Source organism: Echinococcus granulosus, assembly GCF_000524195.1.
Source record: "Echinococcus granulosus chromosome Unknown EG_S00049, whole genome shotgun sequence".
Lineage (NCBI taxonomy): Eukaryota > Metazoa > Platyhelminthes > Cestoda > Cyclophyllidea > Taeniidae > Echinococcus > Echinococcus granulosus.
In genome coordinates, this window is record NW_020170429.1 from 529,595 (window position 1) to 552,322 (window position 22,728).

Consider the following 22,728-nt stretch of genomic DNA (forward strand, 5'->3'; position numbering starts at 1 on the left):
CCTTTGTTAACTCGTTGTATGTAACGCCCATTTACTAAGCTTCTTAGCTTTCACTAAAATCACTCAAACTGTTTATACTATTTGTTTTTGGGCGGTGCTTTCTGCTACCGCACCTTTTCCAAATGCAACTCAAAAAAACCCGACAAGAAGTTTCTACAGCTTTTGAATCAAGCTAAATCCAAGTAACATCATGTTCGATCGAAAGTTTGCGATATGAGGAAAATCGTATGGCACAGTAGAGAGTAATGGCGGATTGGTGAACATGTGTGCCTAATAATAACGATATGAATAAGGGTGCTTTATGACTTCCTACTAGCTAAAGGCAATTGCAGCGAACAATACGGAAAATTACACAAACCTCTTTGGTTATCTAATGGATTAGTAAAGATGAAGAAACTGTTATAGTTGAGGATTATGGTTAGGAACTAAAAAGAGAACACTGGAAATAATATGCTAAAACATTTTGGCATGACTAAGGATGAATAAAAGATGTGGGGCAAAAATTGCGAATCAAGTCTCCAACTTTCCAGAGGTGGTCGGTTGATAAGGAGTAAGAAAGCAGAAGAATACGCCACAAGATTGGAAGATATAGGCACTGCTTCCCTGCAGCATAGCGAACTTACTTTTGTTACATGTATTTGTCAGAAAAGGTAGATATTAGCAAGTGATTAATGTAGCAGTTAAAGGGCACAAGATATGTTTTTGCTAATGTGATCGGTACCTGGTCAGAGAGAGTTGGGGAGGCACTTATTTTCGAAAAAAGTTGTTAAAGAAGGGAAGGAAAAGCTGTACTTGGCGTTGTCTTTTGAGATTCCGATCAAACCACCATGAGTAGAAGTAGAAAATGCATAAACGTACCAGTGGGGAGAATTATGTTGGCGCTGTCGATGATGGCCTGAGCCATCTCGTGGTCACCACGTTCCGCAGCCTCCGCGGCGGAGCGCAGGGCGTCCCAAATCTCTTGACGTCCCTCAAAAGCCGGTGCGGTGTCCCAGAACTCATCACGTTTCTGCTTTAGCTGAGAATGGTAGATGGGCTGGGAGCTGCACCACCGTGTTGTGCCGCGTTTCAGTGGCTGGTTTTTACCAACAGCTGAACCAAATGGGAGGCTCCAAGCATCAGAATAAGCCAATTAGACGAATCTTGAGATATTGGTATGGAATGGTTGAAGGGTAAACATTATAGCCTTAGCAACTACGTCACCATTTGCATTGGTATCTGGCTTTCATCAAGTAGATCAGTTTGTTACAAGATTTCAGAAACAACCACAAGTCTTGATACGGAGCAAACCTCGAGAAGCCAATGGATATCAACGGATGATAGAAATGTTTCATTTCTTAAAGCCGCAGCCTTGCCAGAAAGCCATCAAATATAATTTAGTTGGGCTGGCTAATATGCGAACGGCTAAATGGTGAACAACGCTGCATTGTAGGGAAACCTTCAAAATGAAGGTCGGTGAAGCAATTCTTGCGATGCTGATGACTAACAGATGGAGACTTATTCCACGCAATAACATCATACACACAGACTAATCTGCCAATAAATGTGTAACTTTGGATGACGGAAAGACTAGAAGTTTTATCCTTGCCATATGCATAGGCATCAAGTATCTTCAAAATCAGATCACTTAGCTAGTCATATTAAGAAGCTGTAGAAACAAATATACTTCCCCGGCGAGATATATAATGATACCAATATCACGAAGATTAAAAAGTACACAACACCAAAACAAAGAAGTGATAAATTAGAGGCGTTGATCATGAAATGAAGTGGAAAATACCGTAAGGGTAAGAAAACGAAGCAGCCCCGATTCCTAGAGTAAACGTGTTAAAAGTATTACATTATAAAATACCAGACATTTAAATCATTTAGGCAGATCCTGCAGTCTTTTTAACCCTACAATTCCTCAGAAAATACGGCGGACATAACAGAGGGTATAAAGCAACATCGATGGGGTAAAGCCAGTAGTTTCAAGCCCTATTCCAAAAACATTTTATCACTCATGGCAGCAAAAAAATAATATTTAAAGCGAAGAAAACCAGAGCGCACAAATACTTGTGGGTTTCAAATATAACAGGGAGACTTCAAGCACATTTCACAAAAGAGGAAATATGATGAAGAAGCTCTACATGGTGACAGCGTTGGATAGTGGCATTAGAACTGCGAAACACACATAAGACCTGTGTCTTGCTTAAGAATTTACCTATTCTGGGTGACGTCCAGTTATTCCCACCACCACGATAGGATGGAACAGCTGATCGGTGAAAGCGATTTCCCATTTTTGATTCAACTGATAAATTTAAACACACAACTTCGTGCAACCAGAAAAAAACAATAACCCTCAAGCGTTATGCCTTTTCTTTCGCCTAAAAAATTGCGCTAGACATTTGTAGCGAAGGTCTGTTGGTAAAACGGTGCACGTTAGATAGTAGCAGTAATGGGGAGGCTACGTAGAAAACTAGGTTCCAAAAAAGAACACATGACTTTTGATTTTGTATTTTTTTGTATAAGACATTTTGCTCATCTTATTGATACCCACGCGCTTCTAATCCACTAGTTCCTGATTCGATGTACAGAGTTCAACAAGCATATAAATTAGGCGATACACAGCAGAGTTCATTGCAGATGTTCCATTAGTTGCTCTTATGCAATATGATAGTGGTCTATCCCTCGGCATTGGTGAGCCGCCACTTTTGTACTTTGAATTAGCCCTCATGTACCCCGCTGAGTGGGCTGGCCTTTTGGGCCATGCCAATAGCCCAGACACCTTCTCTGCACTGAATACATATTCTGCCCGAGTACTTTGTCTTCTTTTGTCTTCAGAGAGTCTCATAACGCTACACTTATAGTCGGATTAAAGGTATTTAATTCAACAGAAATTTTGCATTAATTGGCAAATTATGGGGCAAAATTATAAAGTACTTGCTTACTTGTACAAAATAAAAGATGTGCTGTAATACGATAGTGGTTTATCCCTCGGTTCTGGTGGGGCGCCACTTTTGTACTTCGAATTAGCCCCCTTGTACCTCGCTGGGTGGGCTGGCCTTTTGGGCCATGCCAATAGCCCAGACACCTTCTCCGTGCTGAATATATATATTCTGCCCAAGTATTTTGTCTTCTTTCGTCTTCAGGGAGTCTCGGGACGCTACAGTGCCTACTTTATAAAGTAAAATAAAAGCCTTTGAGGCTCCTTAAATCTCTCCATAGTGTTCCGGACACTTTGCATGCAGAACGCCAGTTTTATCAGCACATTAGTCTGTGATTCATCAGGCCCATTTTAATGCTAAGGTTTTGTGCCATACAGAGAATGCATTGCAAATGCGCCTAAAAAATTTTGAAAATGCCACTCCGTCAACTGCTTATGAAATATACATACAAATGAATTGCGGCACCCCATTTGGGTCTGTCGGCAGAAAATCAAATGTTTTTATAATATTCAGTAAAATCTTTGGTTTGTATGAAATAAAATTTTGAGTTTTAATTATCACTAACCCGTCTTGTATTTTGCTTTCCTTCATCATTGATATTCACCGATGACCTCGTGGATGATTTGAATCCTCGTGTCAGGCATTTTTGCCTTTTTGCGATTTGGACATGTCCTTATTTTGATGATCCCGGAAACCGATTTTGCAAGTGATGGATTCCAAGTCTAGTAATCAAGATCTGTACGTTAATACGATTTTCAACCGTAAACGATTGATTGTGCGGCAATAATGGCAGCTGGTTTTCGTTTGATGCTATATCTTTGAAGTGGGTTTATTTAGCTTGCCTTTGTTTATTATAACTGCGGTTGTTACTTGTATGTGCTATCCAACCATATCTTCTCCTCAGGTCTAGTTTTTTCGTGGTTTATAGCTTGGAATGGGTGGAATTGTTGGAACCGTCTTCACAAAAAGTAATTTTCGCCAATTTGGAGTCTGGTGAAATTCGTTGGGATTCACCCCCAGATGCGCAAGTGTCAGTTGCTGATTTTTGAAATGCCCGTTCTTTCATCATTTCTCTTATACTGATACCAGTTTTTTATGCTGCCTTTTGAATGTTTAAAACTCTTGTATTTCTTTGCTGAATACGTTGTCATTGCTCCGTGCAGCCTTGAACGTTTTTCAAAACCAATTTTGGTTTGACATACATAAATTCCTATCGTCACTTTGCAATAGTCCGATAGAATAACACTATTTTATTTCTGAAATATTTAGGCGTCCACTGGCAAGCGAACAATGGTGGGAACTCTATGACATGAACACTCAGCGTCACTACTACCACAATGTTCGCTCCGGTAGAACGGAGTGGCATCGCCCCTCTTCTGGAGATGTCATTCCGCTCTCAAATTTACAAGTGTGTCTAATTTTAATTTTATTTTGAATTCGCGAAGTCACTTATCCGCTATTTCATAATTATGACATCTCAAATTTTAACTGATTTTTTTATAACTTCGCATTGTTTATGCTATTATAAAGTCGTGGCACTCAACCCCTTTCTTCTCACACATTTTACTATTGTTTACATCCCGAACACGTGAAACGGAATCACATCCTTGCATTGCATGTTTAGCCAAGCTAACTGGACTGATTGGAATTCTACTTCTCTAATCCTTTTCATTCTTTTGCGCTCTGATATTTGATGGATGCTTTCTCCTCCGAACAGAGTTCATTTATAGCTGTCGTTTATTTAATCCTACCTAGATGCCTTCTATTTTCAGTAGTTGAGTAACTCATTAAGTTAAAAGACGTTTAATCCATTTTATGCGATTGGTAACCCGTTCTCCCAAGATTTGAATTGATTTACTGTCGGACTACCCACATTGGCTTACAACATCACGAAGTGCTTAGTACTTTGCTTTCTTTTCCAAAGACTGATTTAATCCTTACCAAGTCACATAACTTGTGTAATCTCCTATTCTTGGCTCTTGGTAGTAAAAGTCTTCCTCTAATCTCACATGCTTAACTCTCCCCGGAGAGTTTGTACATTGAACTCTGCTTGGTCAATGACATGGATAATATCGGGAGAGGGGCTTGACTTTAACATAGCGGTGACCGCCTGAGCTAGAAAGAATTACGCTGACTGAGGCGGATGACTTTTTTTGGTGACGGCTATTCACAGATAGTAAGCATATGTGTTGCGCAATGCACAAGAACTGTTTTATCTTTATATATCTGTAGAAGCATTGTAATGGGCATATAAAGGATAGCTTGATTTAAATCTGTAATGTATCGAAAGGCATCTTCTGTTCACATTATCTAACTACCTTTAACCGAAGCCATTTTTACATTGATCGACATTGGTACTATTTTGTATGGAGAGACGAGGTAGTTCGTCTTTCATGTCTTCGCGTTCCTTACACATGATTACTTCTTCAATGGCACTAAGCGTATGTCACTCAGTTTCAAACACTTCCCTGCATATGAATGCCTCTTTGCCAATTTTGCCGTTATTTTGACTATTAAATTTATTGGAGGATATTTTTTCATTATGCTACTCATATTTTTTTCCAATTTATACTGTTTAAGTGCTAATTCCGAAGTTACTTCTATTATATTTGATATCCCATGGTTCTTATATTCGCTATTTTTTCATCTTTTCAGTTGATCAAGCAGTTTGCCAATTCGGGGGGCACCATGGACAAGGTTAGTTTGGATTTTATGACATCTGGTTCATTTTTTTTGCATTACGGACTAGAATGCACACTTATGTGATGGAAACGTTTTACCAAGGGTTTGGGTTTTACTGCTGCCTTGTATTACCCAAGAAAACTTGCACTTTTAAATATTGGTAGAGCTTTGACTAGTGATTTCCCTCATTATTTTTTGATGGCTCATTTAGTAGAGGTCATTTGAGGATTAGACGGCATTCTGGCAAAAGGCCTCTATTCCGGTGAAACTTAATTACCCCATTTCGTGGACTGGAAAGTAGCGTAGATAATCAGAGGATCCTCACCAAGCGCAATTTTTTTGTTCTATTCCCATAATGTTTGAGGCTTTTGCATGCTGGCAACAGTAACTCAAAGACAGCGGACTCTTATATTTATTGTGCATTACTTTTCCACTTGGAAAATCGTATAGCGTGTTCGTCAGTGTGAAATCAGTCTGCAGTTGTAAATCAACGAAACGCTCAGGGGTTTGGTATATTTTGATGCAAACTGATTTTGCCTACCCCCTTTCGAGAGACGTAATGGGAAGTTGAGGTTCCAGCCCTATATTCCTTTATGCAGAAAATTTATTCCGTTTTGCGTGGTGAACAAAATTGGCTAGAAAAAGAAACACTTGGATTTGGCTTATTTTCGAGTTCTTTCATTGTATGTAAAGTCAAGACTTTATTCTCTTTGGTTACAAAGTAGAAATATTGCAATTTCATAGAAAATATGTTTATCTGCATAAAGGTGGCTTGTATTGCTATTTTACTATTAATTTTGAAAGCAGGAAATTGTTTGGTTCAAATGCCAAATAACGTGGCAGGTTATAACCTTTACTACGACACAGCCAAGCGTTAATTCAGGTGAAATAGGATGCCTAGCTTTTCGTCCATACCCTTATTTTGAGCTGAAGTCGGCATTCACGGGTCTCAGTGCCCCTCGCCAATGCTGGTCGTCACTTATATTGCGGCAGAATTAACTGTGCTGGTAGACACGATGCTTATCTAGCCCCACCCCAAACTATGCTGACTTTCATGTCGTGGCCAATGATTGAGAACAGGAGACCTAGCAAAAACACAGTCATGCTTGGCATTATTTTGCATGCACAAACGAGAATTGGTCTCACTGTTTATTTTGCTGTAAGTCCTACCATTTGTGAAAGGGTATTCGCCCATAATAACATGCATGCATCGTTTTAGTCGGTCGCAAAAAGCAACACCAAAACGCTCGTAAGTTTGCTTACCTGTACGATTTTACCCGGTTTGCTCCTACTGCTGCTGCTGTTACTGAAAGTAAAAAGCGAATTGAGTGGAGCATGTCTTGTCCACTCCTCCTGGCATGGTTTGTTTTACCTTGAACCAAACTTGTTACTTTCTGGTAGATTTTGTATCCCTTTTATAAGGATTCCTAATCGAATATTGACCTCTGAATTAATGTCATATTGGAGGCTTTCTATTCGAAACGCCTTTCTCATTCTATTTCAGTAATGTATGATATTCACAAAATTTGTATTTATCAAACGAGAGTGGACGAACGCAAAGTAAGCTGAATGTTGAACAGTAGGCATTGTCTGTGATTAAATTGTGCCTTTTCCTTACATGTATTGGATAGGAAACTGCTTTTTTTTTCTAACGTCCACATTTTGCAACCCTGGTATTGTGCTGAAATCCTATTTTTAGTTCTTTTCCCCCATGCCTTTCTACAAAATTTGGACTAGCTCTGGCACCTAGATGAAACGTTCAAATTATGTACGAAGAAATGTAATACCAAAATTGGTAGTTCGAAGTAAGCTCAATGTGCTCGCTGGCAGTCTGTCTCAGAAAAATCACCACAGATTGGATGTTTCGCTGCTCAAATGTGACAACAACACTCACAATACCAAAACTGAACGATCCCACTACTCATGGGAAATAAGAAAGGCATTCTTCTCAGGTTTGAAAGCATCCCATCTGAATTATTTCAACCTCATCTAATCCGTTTGGGAAACAGTTTGATGCAACTAGCTACCATAACATTGCCGTGTGTTTGTGATGCTGGGTTTACATAGAAAAATCAACCAGTCACGTATGTATGCTGCTGGTAACAAAAGCGTTAATTTGTCTCTTGAAAAGTGATCGGAATTTGTTGACTAATGTTGCCATTCTTCTGGATTGCGGTGACTTGGGCAACATTCGGTAGAGTTGAGGGAACTGTTCAATCCTTTCTTCGTTTCGGGAAATAATTCCCCACTTTCTTGACCACATCAGGAGGGCACGTGTTAACTGGTGTCAGTAGGGGGCAAGAGGGAGCTAGTGGTTTTGCCTTATCGCCCTTGGAAGATGTCGGTCTATCTTTGGACAAGGTATTTTCATTATTGGACGATAGTCGGACTGCAGCCTCTGTATTGTCTTTAAGTTATTTGACCTCCACAGAGCTTTCTTCCTCGTTTCCGTGTTTCTTCCAGTGGTCTGGGCGGAATTCAGTGCTAGAACATGCGAACAAGCTTCCTCTTGATTCTTCCTCTTTTCTCTGTGTGCGCGTGTGAGTCAGTATAATGTTTTTTATTACGCGATGGAGAACGAAGGTGATCGGACAATGTAAAACAATTAATCACTGTCGAAGCTGGTCGTTGTTCGGAGTTTGCCACGTTCTAGTTGATCTGATCTAGCGTTCTCGCAGATTTGCTGAGCATTCAACCCCAACTTTGACCCCAAAATTTTTCAATTTCTGGGTTTATCTTGTGTTTGCTTCTATTCTGTCTGACCGCTCTAGACGAGAGTAAAAGCATTCATCATCATTTATCACGGATGTTTGGTTGGATTTCAGTGGTATTTTTTTTAATCTAAAAGCTGGTTTTGTTGCATTAAATGCCTAGATTTTTTTATATTCCGTTAGGTAACGTATTGTTTTTCATTCCTGTTACGAAAACCCTGGATGACAGCCAATCGCTCTTCACCGTGTCAGTAATTAAGCTGAATATAACAATCTAAAAAAGATGGTGAAGGTGGGATTATTTTGCGAAAGTCATTATGGTTCGTGGCTTGGGAGAGGGCAGATAGCAGCACCTGGATTCTAAACTTAACACTAACCCACGATTATGCACGTATTTTTCACGCAAAAACGCATTCAGAGGGCAAGTCAACCACTTCAGTGCAGATGTTTTATTTTTCTACTGTGACACTATTACTCGCTGGTGCTTTAAGATTCAGAGATGTTATTATCCTCGGATTAAGGAGGTTGTGCATCGAGTTTACTGTTTTAAACTTCATCAATCTTTGATAAGATCCGGTGAAACGACTAATCTATCATAAACTGTTAAAGAAAACGTCGCATACTTGTGACATCGGATAGGAATTAAAAACTCGGGATTTTACATTCATGATGCCTGCTGGCAACGTTAATACTGTGTATTCTGAGATTTCATCTTAGATTGTAGTTTAGTTCGCGGATAAAGGATAGGATTTTAACTCCTTTGGGAGTATCCATCTTGCGACCTATGATTTCTAGGTGAATTTCTGGACAAACTCAAGCCTGAAGATCCACTCGTGCAAGTTTCGATAGCATTCAGGTAACTTCTTAAAGGACAGAACTGTGGTCTCTGGTCGAACTGACTCAAGTATTATTGTCGTGATACGTCGAATCTTTGGGTCCATTATTTTTAGCTTTTTCTTACTGTGCATGAACGAGTCCTAAAATAATTTATCAGATAACAGTAGGTAGAATGGTTCGGTACTTAAATCGACAAGTAGAGTTTGTGATCTTCTCGTGCATCTCTGTTAATATGCAAGCTAGCTCAAATATAAATGAAATGCTTGCTCAAAGAGGCGCCAATTTGCCGTACAACCCACTTACCCCTTGTATTTCTATCACAGGACATTGGTGTGATGCACCGATATAGGCTCTGCCCCACCGGTGGTGCTCGCAACTCCATTCACATGACTCCACAGGATCACCGCAAGATGTCCTCACCGGTGAGCGCCACACCGCCCGTATCCTCGCGTCATCCCGTTGCTCCAAGTCCCGGCCGGCCCGTCTCGCACCGTCGGCGTAATTCACAGCCTACGCACTCCGCTCCCGCTGTCACGTGTCACGCGTCGCTACAGCAGCAGTCGTTGACCCGATGTGCAGCAGCCAGTTCGCTCTCAGTGACAGCAAACCAGCGGGTTACGGAATGGCTCCGCTCGGCAGGATCACTACCTGAGGAGGCGGAGGATGAGGCAACATATTTTCAGCATCAGAAGGTTAATCTTCAGTTGGGAATCTGTCCGAATTTTTGGCAGGGGAGGTCTTGAGAGTTCTGCTGGTTCGGGTGCGCCAGAATTTTCCTACACTTGTGTACTGTTTCTATAAGTAGGAGCATCGGCGTTGGCACGGAGGTTTTTTGCAAGACCTGATTTAAATATTTATAGTTTGGTTCTACTTTGTTGTTCCCCTCATACTAGAACTCACTGGCATGTCGGAGCAAAAAGCAATGATAAAGTGGTTGAACCATCTTGTTTTAGTCGAAATTGAGTAGAATTTCATTCTAAATGTGAAGTTTTTAATTTTCAAGTTCCCATAGAATGAAATGATTTTGAAAATTTGGCTGATTTTTGAACGATATTCCATTCTTTGGCCTTATTTTCTCTGCGTTAAGGCAATAATTATTGTCTAACGGTTGTACCACCTTTTTTCGTATATGAGTTTAGTAATTACTGTAACTTAATTTCATTCTACCATCTGAAATAATCGCTTTTCTTTATTTGTGTCAATCGTTGTCTAAAGAATTTCCACTATGAATTCTAAACTAAGCACGCAAATGCTCTTCAAGCCTTGCGGCAACTTTTTTTGACGTCTTTTGGGTATTTTTAGGCTTTTGCATCATCGGTGGCTACACAAACGCCTCAAACACGCTGGAACACTGCCCGTGGTATCCCGACTACCGTCTTCCAGCCTCATCCTCCCTTGACAACTCGGCGTACCGTCTCTAACCGGCAAATGTCTCCATCCATCACCACTCCCTACGATCGTCGCATAGTTTCCATGGTTCCAGCACCCCCACCCCCGCCTCCATTGCACGGTCGCACGTCTGTGGACAGCAATGCCGCCGTTATTGCAACACAGGAAAGTGCCTTCGCCAACCTCCTCTATGACATGTCCTGCAATGTAGTGACTCCTCAACACCAACAACAGCAGAATCTATCCACGACGGCTGTGAACGCCGAGATGGCCGCACTGGCGCTCACACCGCGTGCGATTCCTCGAACGAATCCGCATGCAGTGGTGACAGCCGGCACGATGCCACGTCTGTCCTCCGCCAAGCCACACCTGCCATCGCTGCAGCCGCCATTGCCGATAGCAGTGGTGGGAGCAACGGTGGGGGCACCGACGAAACTGAAGAACGGAACCGGGGCAGTGTCTGTAACGGGGGTGGTCTCTTCCTCGCCTGACACGGAGATTACTACCAACTCGGCATCTGCATCAGCTTCCGCATCGTATTCGAGTGATAGTGAACCGGAGGAGAAGGAGCCTCAGGCGATGTGTAAGGAGGCGCCGATGTCAGCTAATGATGTGTCAACCTACTCGGTAAATAGTGCTTGTCCTCGATTATTTTTACAAATCTCCAACCCAGTATTTGAAATTCTGCTAATGGCGTATCGTTGCTACACTTATAGGTGAAAAGCCTGTATTTTGTAATTCATATGTTGGTAGGACTATGATATCTGCTGAGAAGGTTGTCGTTTTACTTTTGGTTAGAGCATGACGTATCCAATGAAGACACTTGTTTCATTTCTCCGCGGACGCTGTGGCTAGATGTTCATTTATGACAAATAGAGGGAGCGGTTCTCTCCAGTTAATCCCAGTTTCATTGAGTGCACTCTTTTGCTCAAAGGGTACAATTCGTGGTTAAATCAGATTTGGAATGTGAACTTGTTCATCGACTTACACTTTGTTTTCCCCAGTCTGCTAAAATATTTCTAAGTTGGCGAAGTCTCATATTCAGGGTTGATTGATGGGCAACTATTAATGCGAATTCACAATGCTGAATCAGGTTGCCTTTTGTTACTAACCTTTACATTAACCGGGTGAGTGTATGGTGAAGGCACTATTGTGAAGTTGAATTTTTGAGACCCTTGTTTCACCATTAAATTCAACGCCTAATTCAATGGTACTTCCCTTACTCTTTTCAGGGAGCTTAATGCGTTTTCACCGTTTTTTTTTTACGTCACAGATAAGCAGTTCATGTGGATTATCCGTTTAAAAGGTAGTCACACTACTTAAGTAATAAACAGACAAACCATTTTCGATTTGGACTTACCTTGGACTTATGATCTGTTAAACTTTACCGGTGAATTTGCATTGTCAACTCTTGAGGCCAAGTTGTTTATACCATATGCCGCGTGTACTTTGTACATGATTGGTCATTTTCGGTCGGATTTTCCGATGGCGCCAATTAAACACCCCCTTGTATTACTAAACCCCATTGTTCTCTACTTCGGTTTACGTCACAATATGAGCAATTCACCCTTGATTTAACTTTCATATTTCAAGGAAATTCGTAGATTTTTAAACCAAACCGGTTTTTATACGATTTGTGAGCAGCTTCTGATGTCTTTCTTGCTGTTTTCAATTAGTCTTAGCTGCTCTATTTAAATCCAGAAGTAGGTTAAGTCTATTTAGTGTGTCTCCAATACCAATAATAATTCCAAACTTCTGGATTGTATTTAGAAATGAGACACATCGTTTGAATTCCGACTAAAGACAGTTGTGACCATCAATAATTCACTAAAATACTCAGCGGAATCATTACTATTAATATGAAATTTTATAATCCTAGTAGCCAAAAGTATTTTAGGTCTGTTTTGATCACGCCGTTTTCTTATTGACCTTCCAGAAAGAGGATATATTCGAGCAGCATCCTTTCCGGCCAGCTGCAGACCTTCCAGTGGACGAGTACACCTTCACCGTGCCTAGACAACAGCAACAATGCCACTCACAAGCCATATTTCACAACCAGCACTGCCTACCAGAGACGCACAACAACTGGAGCCTCCTCTCCCACCAACACCAACAGCAGCCGCATTCGATGGTGTTGATGGATGATGCGGACCAAGCTCCACCGACACCACCGCCGCGTCTCGCTTCGGCGATGAATACCATGCAACTCAGTAGGGTTCCAAGAACAACGTCTGCAGCTGCAACCACAACGCTGCCCGTGGATAGTGCGACCTGGCAGGTAGTACCCTTGCAATATCGTTGTTATTAGTCGAATTTACGAGAGAAAGGAAGTACTGAGTACTAAGAAAGCTAAGGAGAGTAGTAAATCTTGTGATTAGGAGTTAATTATTCTTCATTAGCTCCTAGGTCTTTAAAATTTTTTAGTCGTTAATGGTTTTAGAGGTCATCACGGTTGAGTGCTATCCCTTTTTGAATTCAAATTGTAGTGATGTCGATGGGTTTTTTGGTAGCTCTCCCTTGTACTAACAATACTATTGCCATTGATTGAATTGGTTCTGAATGAGGGCTGGTGAGGTTTTTACTATGTATAAGGAGTCAGGCTGCACTTTTGGCATTTCATTATTCCCAATTAGCCAGTTGTTTGAGGTCATTGGGGTGGCCCGCAATGTCCTTTGGTTTGATGGTAATTCCTGCCAACTGTGGAGCGTAACGGTGTTTTTCATTCGTCTTGACTTTTTGGGCGTTTTTGCCTGGTGGAGTCAGTTGAAGTTGAAGTACATGTACGTATATTTGTGCTTTATGAAAAGGGTGTAATGAAGGGTATGTCGAAGCGGATTCTAGAATTTCAAGTCCGGCTTACGTGAAGCTTACTGCTCTAACATATTGGTTCGCTGAAGTTAGACATTTGATTAACCATGCCTACATTCTCATTCATAACACTTTAAATAGGTGCACTTTATTTTACTCCTCACATCAGGGACGTGCGATTAAGATAGTGAACAAGGGAGATAGGTGTTAACCTCTCCATGTTTCTGACAGACGTCTGGTAAATTCTCGGTCCGGTGAAAGGTCGATCGGCCTATTTTGCTGCTCAACAGTCGAGTTCAGTAATCTCCGGATGTGATGAAATAAACCCATCTCTAGGATCCCCAAATAGGCCTATTTTCTAGAGGGCGAGAGCTGGACTATGTGGTTTAGTCTATCATTTTTGAAAGAATTCTTAATCTAGGATGCGCGATCTATGGGTTTCTCTGATCTCACTGTTGTTATATTGCTTTAGTGTCAAAATGGGTAAGCTCTCTTAATGGACTCCGGGTGTTGAAATCCTGATTCATTTTAGCTGAATTTCCTACCCATCAATTTCATTTACTCTAATTTCATAGGCAAAATTTTACAGACCTCATTTTGTCTTTCGTTGCAGGAATCGATGTTAACCTAAACCTACTCTGTTTTATTTTTGTATCTTTAGATTTCTTAATAATTAACCTTTGTAATTTATTCAGTTCATCAATTTTTTTAGGTTCCCCATGGCTTAGCTGCATCAAATAATATATTTGTAGTCCTCCAACCCTTGTTTTCCAGTTGGTTCATTATATTAGCCTATAGTGCCCTAATGAGACCGGCACCCTTCAGCAAATTTACGCAGAATGTCTTGGAATAGCTGGAGTAGTTTTTTGCGTTTTTTATGAAAACCTATCGGATTCAGTAATTTTCCGTGATATGGTTTTTTACACTGGAAGGTCAGAAATAGAAGAAATTCTTTCCACGTTCCTTTTAAAGAATCTCGATATTCCTCTGGCATCAGGATTTCTTCCTCGAAATCATCCCTTTCGCCAACCACTGAAACAACCCTCCTACACTAATCCTGCCTTGAACACTGTCGCCAGTGCAGAAGGTAAGTCATAGCTTCTATTCTAAATCCAAAAAAACCTCACTCTACGGAAATAAATTCGTTCTTCGTATTTTCAGCCAAATTTGTGTCTCCATTGTCATGACATTTTAGATGTTTTTGGGTTGTCTGCCTTGTCCAAGTGATTCATGGAAAGGGGTAGGGGAGTTGTCCCAGTCCTACCATCTGGATAAAGTAGGTTTATCGTCCACCTGAAGGTGGTCCGATATCAATTTGGTTTTTGGCTCCGTCAGGCAAATATTAATGGATGTGGGTCATGCACAGAAAGCCAGTGGGTGAATTTTGATTTAAATGTACTATATATTTCTAGTTTTAAAACCAAACTGTGAATCTTACTTTCGAATTTTGTCTTCTGTGCTATAGCAAATTCCTTCTACTTTCTAACAGTTAAAACTCTACAGTCCTGCAAAATTCTGTATTTAGCTTGCCAAGGTCGCCATTGGAAATGCTTCAAATAACACTGTAGGTATTTCGTGTCAAAATGCCTTATCTAAAAGTTTATATATTTAACTTTATTGGCATGAGGTCAGTCAATTTCCCATGGGGACGCCAAGTTTTTTGCCATAAAGAACCGTGCCTCCAAAGTTTTTTGCAAGAGAACTTTATATTCGGAATACGTATTTGCCTCCCAGCACAAACAATACCAGTAAAAGTACAATTTTCGTCAATTGGCGGTTAGTGCAACTTCACCTACCTTTTCTTGTAATGTTTTCTCTAAAACCATTTCATTTGATTCAAATAACTACCAGAGTTCCCACTTTCCTCTCTTGAGTTGAGGAACTCAAGTAGTTGATGTAGAAAGCATAGCCCATTTAAGATAACAACCTGGAATGCATGAGTACTCTGAGCATTGCCTATCAGAGCGATCTGACATATTACTAGATTCCTGAGTCGCCGGAGTATTTTTAGGTTACATGTCGAAATTCAATGCGAAATATGCGCAATAAACGCAAATTAACTGTTAGTTCGGATATACTTTGGAACTTTATGCTAACGATGTACCAGAAGTGAAAAACAGCCATCTTCCTTTGCATCACCTAAAGACTGCGAGCTGCAAAGGCTAACAGCCTCCTACTCTTGTAACTTGACCTTTGACGAACCAATGTTCAAGACATTGGAAGACATACTTCCACATTGCTTGAGAAAACTCCATCTAATTGAGCCGAGCTGAACTGAACCAAGGAAATTTTTTTTGGAGTCTTGAACCATTGACAGCAACAAGCTGTTATTTATCAACAGACATAAGGCACTTGCCTCTACCATCATTGCTTCTGCTGCTACTTTTGCGTTGGGAATGGATCAGTTAGGGGATTGCTGAGAGGCAAGGGGTGGGGTAGGATGGACGAGGAGTGAGTCACTTGCGGTTTAATGATGTTGGTCGGCGGTGGCAATGGGTGCGATGACGAGGCTCGTTCGCTTGCTCGCTCCACGCCTTCTAATGAAGCCGTAGTCTCAGCGTTTCTTTTGAACTGAACGCAGCACTGACTAAGTGACGAAGCTTGCCCGTTTACTGCCTCTCGACTGTTACGGGTCTTCATTAACCTCTTTCCTTTCTCGTGCTACCGTCCTTGATATTAACCGCTTTTCCTCTACCCCAGGAAGCATTAACTATTAATTTTTAGCAATCTTTTTATGTTCCTATCTGTCATGCAGCTGTGACCAGCTAATGTGCCTGGGTCAGGTTTCGGGGTGTTGTGAGCGTCCTATTGAAGCAAGATTTGCTTGATGGGCTGTTATTTTTACTCACCAGTTCCACGCACATAACTTCCTCTGTTCTTGAATAGCTCTCATTGGTCGTTCGTTTTCGTCCATTTAGGAGCTTGTTGGTATTCTTTAGTCTCCATGAGGCATATTTCACCGATTTTATATCAGTTTGGGTCACAGTTACTGGCCTCAATCAGTCGTTATTTTGCTTTTTAGAGCCGTTCAGAAAGATGGTGGTTTACTTTTCAAGAAGTAACCCTTATCGGTTCTTTCTCAGTTCATTCGTGGGAACATTTGTCTTATTTGATTAGTTAACTTATCTAGTGAAGTCCTGAATATTGTGAGTGCTCTATGGTAATGCGTATCCTTTGTTTACGCGAGCGGATAATTCACTAGGATCCACTTTAGCTTGTTGCTTATCGAGATGTATTGGAATTTTCTTTTTGCTGGGTCTTATGTGTTGGCCTTCTTCCTTGTAAACCCTTTTCAGAAGTCGCTTAGTATTTTCCAATCCCCAGGAAGCAGTGGTTGTCAAATTTGACGATTCATTTACGATGTCTTTTACTTACCGTTTTGATCAGTTAATGTTTCCCATGTGATGTAGGTTAGAGTCCAGAGCGCTTTGCTAAAACCAGTAATCTTTCGTTACATCCGATGTTTCTGATTTCGCAAGTGCCATTCTTGATTTCAGCACAGTTTATTAAAGAGTTTTCTATTTGATTTCCATTTGTCAAAGCATCCAGCTACTTCATTCTATGTGGTCTTAGTTGTTAAGCTGTCCTCATCCAAAAACTGTAACTATTCGTTTTTTTGGTGGAATTTTACGAGGAAATTAAACTGGTTCCTCTAAGGGTACTTTTGAACGTTCAGTTTACAGCCTTTTCGGATGTTCACTTAGCTAATTGATGGTCTATCTCTAGTAAGCTGTTCAGGATTTGCCATTTCACAACAATGTCGATATCGTGCTCATCTCTGAACGGACATGCAAGGATCACCTGTTTACTCAACACCCCACTTTTTGTGCACGAATATATGCCTATTTCGAAACCATTTATTCGATCTGATGGTTCTGCTTCAAGTTACAAAACCAAGAAATATTCTGACGTAAATAAGTTGGTGTAAATTAAGCCAATTTCATTGATAAAATCTACCGGGTAACAGCATTTGCAGCATAAAATTTTTTGTTTAGCAGTAGTCAACTTGGATTAAAAGTCCCAGACTAGTTTGGTTAGGGAAATTTTTCTGTAACCTAAACGGTGACACTTAGACCGGGTTATTTTTCACAATCATTTCAGGTTCCTCATTTTATTACGGTAAATGTTTTTTATAATGAATCTGTTTTTTGAGATACTTATTTTTACGGGCACCGCAGGCAGGCTTATTAGACCTGGAGTAAAAAGGGTAAGAGAGGGAGAGCGGTCATTACATTTCGTATTCTCCGCATCCCTCGGCTCGCCTCCTAGACAGGTAGTCAGACAGCTATTCACACACACGATGTCACGTAAGTACCTGGATAGACTAGCAACTACGTTTCACTCTAAAATCTGGCCTTACTGGTCAATGAGCCATTTGATTCAATTGTCTATGTGAGGTCAAACAAGAGTGCTATTTCAGCAATACCTTCCACCAACTTTCCATCTTTGCTTCTTATTTGTATTTGTTGCTTACAAGTTAAATGTACTTTATGAATTGTTTACCAGATTCATGGGTTGACGATGTCATTGATGCATCAGTGAAAAAAGACTGCGGACATTACTGATTAGTAAGTCAAAAAGGCTGGATCACCGAACGGGCTAGTTTCTTAGTTATAAAATGGTTTTGTATGCGTGTGTGGAAATGATCTACTTTTTAGCGTAAATAGACATTGGGAATTTGTTCTTTTTTCATTTCCAACTTTGTTTATAATTCTAGCTCAGATGTGATGAATGTAGCATTTTCTGAACCTGTAACATTTTAGTCTAAAATACACCATGGCGAAGTTTATTTTGTAATATTTGTTTCCTAAAGGAGAAAGTGGAAATTTGAAGATTTAAAGAATTGTTAAAAGCGCATGAATGCTAGAAGTTGTTGCTTTGACATAGGCGGGAGATGGTTTGAAGAATGGACCCTTATTGTGCTTTTGATCGACCCGTTGCCAGTACCTTTGTAATCACCAGGCTTTTCCATTGTGTGGAAGTTTGTCCGTCACTTGCAATTAAGAGTCCATGAAACTGCCCTCTCTTATCGTTTGAAGGACAAAAGTAGTCGTTCTTTTGGATGAGTTATTATCCACATCAGCTATTTGATGTGTGGGTGAATCAATGGCTAGATGTAAGGATCAATTATAGAATAGTTAGATAGGTAAACGGCTCACTGAATGTATTTATGGTTCGACGAATAGCTGGATGGATGTATGAACCAATAAGTTTATAAATAAATAATCTAATAGATACCCGAATGGACTAGGGATCGGATGACGGAATAGTCAGTTGGTTGAATGGATGTATTGACGGTTAGATGAATTGATGAATGAATCTTTTCATTATAAACGGGTGGTTAGATGGACTGGCAAACTGTTTGCTGAATAAAGTGTGATGGTTTTCACCATTTTTTTCAAAGTATCCGGGTTTATTTAAACCACTGAAATGAAACCATGAATTTACTTTCTGCCACCTTCTTTAGACGATACCCCGGAGGATTCAGGTCTTATCCATACCTCTACACGTTCCCTCCTCTCCGCGTCCTCATCCGCCCACGAAGGTGCAGGAGGGGGTACAACAGGATCCACCCACTCACCTTTCTCGACCAGTGCTGCCCCCCTCCACCCGCGCCGCTCCGCTTCGGGGGGTTTCATCGGTCCCGCCGATTCGGAGGTCGCCTCGCTGTCCTCTTCCTCTGCTACCGCCACCGCTGCCAGGCCGTCTTTCGATCAGCCGACCAGCGTCGTCAGCACTTCTGCTACCATCGCATGCTCGGGAAGTACACATTTTGCGCTGATCTCGGGACCCTATTTGTGGCCCAAAAACCTTCTCAGGCAGGGCCAGGACTGCACTGCGCTTATGAGTTGGACAAAGGTGTGTGCTCCGTAAAATATGGACCATTTTCTCTTAGACGGCAGGGTTATCTTTTTTCATCCATTTTTTCTATTCGCAGGTCGCATTCTCTAAACGGCTGCTAGCGGCGACAGATAAGAGTTTACAAAAGCATATATCGGAGAACTTCAAATGTGAGTTACTCCCCTAATCTCTGTGTGCATATCTGCCTGTTTCATTTACCGCAATAGGTGATCTGGGTGGTCATATTTTTTCTTAAAAACTTTATTTTAGAATTGGCGATAATAATTGCATAGAAATATAGTAGATATCTTGAAGCCTGCACAAAAATCCATAGAATAAAAAGTCCTGTAGATTTTAGGTTCTCTTAAATTGTTAATTTACCATCCTGCGGAAGTTTTCACATCAGCAACGATGTTGTATGTCAAGCCCCAGAATCTGATCATCATTTCCGTCCCAGACAGTGTTCAGCTGTCATTGAAGGTTCGTTTGGGGAACTTCCCTACCTTAATTCAAGCGCGAATTGCCCCTCTCGGGGATAGGAAATTCTCAGAGACAATCATATTTATTGTGAGCTGTAACATTAATATTTTTTGTTAGACTCGGAATGAGACGATAATTAGGATTCGAGTCTATTGATAGATAGAGCTACCAACAAATCTCTTCAAGAGTTACTGTGTGAAGATTGATTATCCTTATTTCATAATCATTTATTTATGATGCAATGCAACTTTATGTGTCTAGTGGCAAAATCGTGTCTGTTTATTTCTACTCGGTAGTTACATATTTAAGGTGATATTTTACATGAAAAACCTGGATTTTAAAGGCAAAAATAATTTAGTGGATTGAGAAGTGAAGCCTCAATCGTTGAGCATCATGTACCGAATTCCAATCGTTTACCTCGATTGAGTTTGGGGTATAACTTTCATGGCGTCAGATTGGGCTTAGTTGGTACCCTAATTTGGCCTCATACGGCTTGCATCTACCTTTTTCTCTAAGGTTCCTCTCTGAGATTTTGCAGCTAGCATTCGGTCTTGTACTCTTCTCCGACTGGTCAGTCTTATCGCTCCCTAAGTATACGGTGAAATCTACGTCTTTTTTGTCCATAGCTGTGTTTGTCAGGTAAACCTTAATGCTGCTTCCCACTTTCGCTAACAGTTTAAAAAATATTGTTTTCAGCGATACTGACAGTGGACGACACTTCCCTGTAAAATCCCTTTTTTCTAACCCTCTTTTTCGTTTGCACGCTAGACTTATGGTGACTGGTTTTTTGTGTTTGGTAAAGATGTTTGCGGAATCGAGAATTACTTTCCATAATCTGCTATACGTGTTTAGTTTGTGCATAAACCCATAGAAGAGTTCAGTTTTTAAAGTGCTCAGGGACTTCGTTGAATCTGACAGTAAGGTAATTGTAAATTTAGTATACAGACATCTAGCGCCTGTAGTAGCTCCATCATTCGGGTTCCTTTCGTCCTGCAAAGTCGATGGATAGTATTCGGATCCGAATTTAAATCGGATTTGTGCTACTGATCTTTAGAAGGTGTGAGTGCTGTGCAAAGGATGTTGTAGTTTCCCCCCCAAAAAAATACCCTGACCGATGTGTTGTCAACTTTGGATTGCATTCATTGAGTGGAAGTTAGACATACACCTTTTGGCTGGAGGGCCATGTCATCAAGGTGGAAGTGTGGTGCTCGGAGAGAGTACAACCAGGATTTTATCATCTTTTGATTTAAAAATATCTCCCTAGTTTGGCTTGTTTTCGTTACAAGGTTATCTTGACTATTATTTGTAGCCTACTTGGTCCACATATTGTTGACGTTTGGATAAGACCCAAAAAAGATATCTGCTTCTCCTACTTGTCTGCGAGATTCCATTTGGCAATTCTGCGCGCTGTGTGCTAGGATTTATCTTACGTTGTCTTATATCAACTCCGTGGTTCTTTTTAAATACTTTTGTGGGGTCTTTTAGTTCGTTTATCGTTACCCGATGCCATTTGTAGACTACGTGTTTTTTTCATACAGCTTAGTTTTATGGAGGTACAACCCGATTGCGAATACGAGTTCATAAAAATTAACCTTTTGTTCCAACGTAAGTATTGCGTTGAAAGCTAGCTAAGATTTATACTTTACTTCGCGTTTTTAATCGGAATGTAGTCAAATGCGTTTGCTGGCCTTTAGCTGAAAATAAATGCCCCCTTTTCTTACTCCATCCTTTTTGTCTGGGCACTACTTCTCTTTACAGTTTTATTCCTCATTTCATAAGAATATTTCACGAAACATCAACTGAAGTTGTGCAGAAATTGATGCTGTAAATTTGTAAATGTGGGCTATAACCTTAATAAATGAAGGCTAATGTACGCTAAAAACGTTTCTTTTAAAACTACTGCTACGTACATGTAGGAAAGTTCAGCAATTTTATATTTTTTTTCCCCTAAAAGTAGTGAAGATGAAGGGTAAAGCAGTCGGTGGTCTCAGTGTTTTTTTACAACTATCTGACAAGTCGCCTCTCCTTCCCATTTCCTATAAGTCGTCACCCTGGGATGAGATTCCCTTCAGAGCTTATAAAGTAAATTCACGAAAAATGGGATTCTGCGATTTACTGAGTATTGTAGGACAAAGGTGTATTACGAGTGCAAATATAGGGTGGATTTCTTCCTTGTAGGTTAATCTAGGCGCTGATTAAGAAGTTGGGAAGTTCTGAGGTCTTCGGACGCCCATCCGTCTGCAATTACCATCATAAGAGATGTATATAAACCCCTGAAATTAATTCGCTAAAGGAAGAAGAAGGGACATAAAGGGGGAGCCAAGACTTTTTAGGGAAAGTGAGTTTGGCTGTTCGATCTGCCAATGTCCGCACAGTGCCTGCCGGGTGGGTCCTTAAGCAAATGACTGAGTGACTTTAGTGTAAGCCCATAGACACTTGTTCGCAAACTTTGTGTATTTTCGGACAGACATTGATTATGACCATTCACTAACGCACTCTCCTCTTCGTCGGTCCGACAGTGATCCAGTCCTTTATGGGTGACCGCAGCGCAAAGCTAAGCAAACCTGACCTCGCCTCCATTATCGTCCAACGTGCTCTCTCCACCCCAGGCGTCCGCGACGAGCTCTACGCTCAGCTGTGTAAACAGACCACCGGCAACTACAACGCGTGAGTCAAGGCTGGCGTTTCCCTTCATTCTTGTGGTGGTATTGAAGTGACGTTAGGATTTTTTTTCAGTGTCTACTAGTGCACCAACATGCAAGTGGCTTTTTTCTTGGGCGGATCTGTGCATTCGCTTGGGCTTTAGTTGCTTTCAGGCCATGAGCCTGCCTTTTTTGCGACGTGTATTTGAGATTGTACTTTATTTCCGGCTCTTGGAACGATTTCAGCATGCTTTTTGAACAATGATCACACGAAATGCGTATGGTCGTGTTGTCAAAGTGATTTCACGCCCTTGTATCCGTTTGCATTATTTGCTTTCATTTTACCAATTGGCCTTCTATGCTGCCGAATGTATAGGTAACACCCTACTTTTATTTTATAACATCCTGCTA

General features: G+C 40.8%; 2 protein-coding genes across 2 annotated transcripts in view; one reads left to right on the forward strand and one right to left on the reverse strand. All coding sequences in view use genetic code 11, as the record gives it.

Annotated features, from left to right (window-relative positions):
* The window catches only part of EGR_06025 (Ubiquitin domain-containing protein 2), a gene marked incomplete at both ends in the record, with an annotated part of 26,744 nt that extends 24,465 nt beyond the window's left edge, over nucleotides 1-2,279 (reverse strand). The window contains 2 exons of the mRNA XM_024495274.1: nucleotides 859-1,092; nucleotides 2,204-2,279. Of these exons, the coding sequence (XP_024350358.1) occupies nucleotides 859-1,092; nucleotides 2,204-2,279 (310 nt within the window). The remainder of the gene's footprint in view (nucleotides 1-858; nucleotides 1,093-2,203) is intronic.
* Nucleotides 2,280-3,636: 1,357 nt separating this feature from the next.
* Nucleotides 3,637-22,728, forward strand: part of EGR_06026 (hypothetical protein) — a gene marked incomplete at both ends in the record, with an annotated part of 30,557 nt that continues 11,465 nt past the window's right edge. The window contains 10 exons of the mRNA XM_024495275.1: nucleotides 3,637-3,665; nucleotides 4,197-4,335; nucleotides 5,583-5,624; nucleotides 9,481-9,849; nucleotides 10,460-11,173; nucleotides 12,483-12,824; nucleotides 14,327-14,441; nucleotides 18,822-19,213; nucleotides 19,293-19,365; nucleotides 22,195-22,342. Coding sequence (XP_024350359.1) covers nucleotides 3,637-3,665; nucleotides 4,197-4,335; nucleotides 5,583-5,624; nucleotides 9,481-9,849; nucleotides 10,460-11,173; nucleotides 12,483-12,824; nucleotides 14,327-14,441; nucleotides 18,822-19,213; nucleotides 19,293-19,365; nucleotides 22,195-22,342 — 2,363 coding nt within the window. The remainder of the gene's footprint in view (nucleotides 3,666-4,196; nucleotides 4,336-5,582; nucleotides 5,625-9,480; nucleotides 9,850-10,459; nucleotides 11,174-12,482; nucleotides 12,825-14,326; nucleotides 14,442-18,821; nucleotides 19,214-19,292; nucleotides 19,366-22,194; nucleotides 22,343-22,728) is intronic.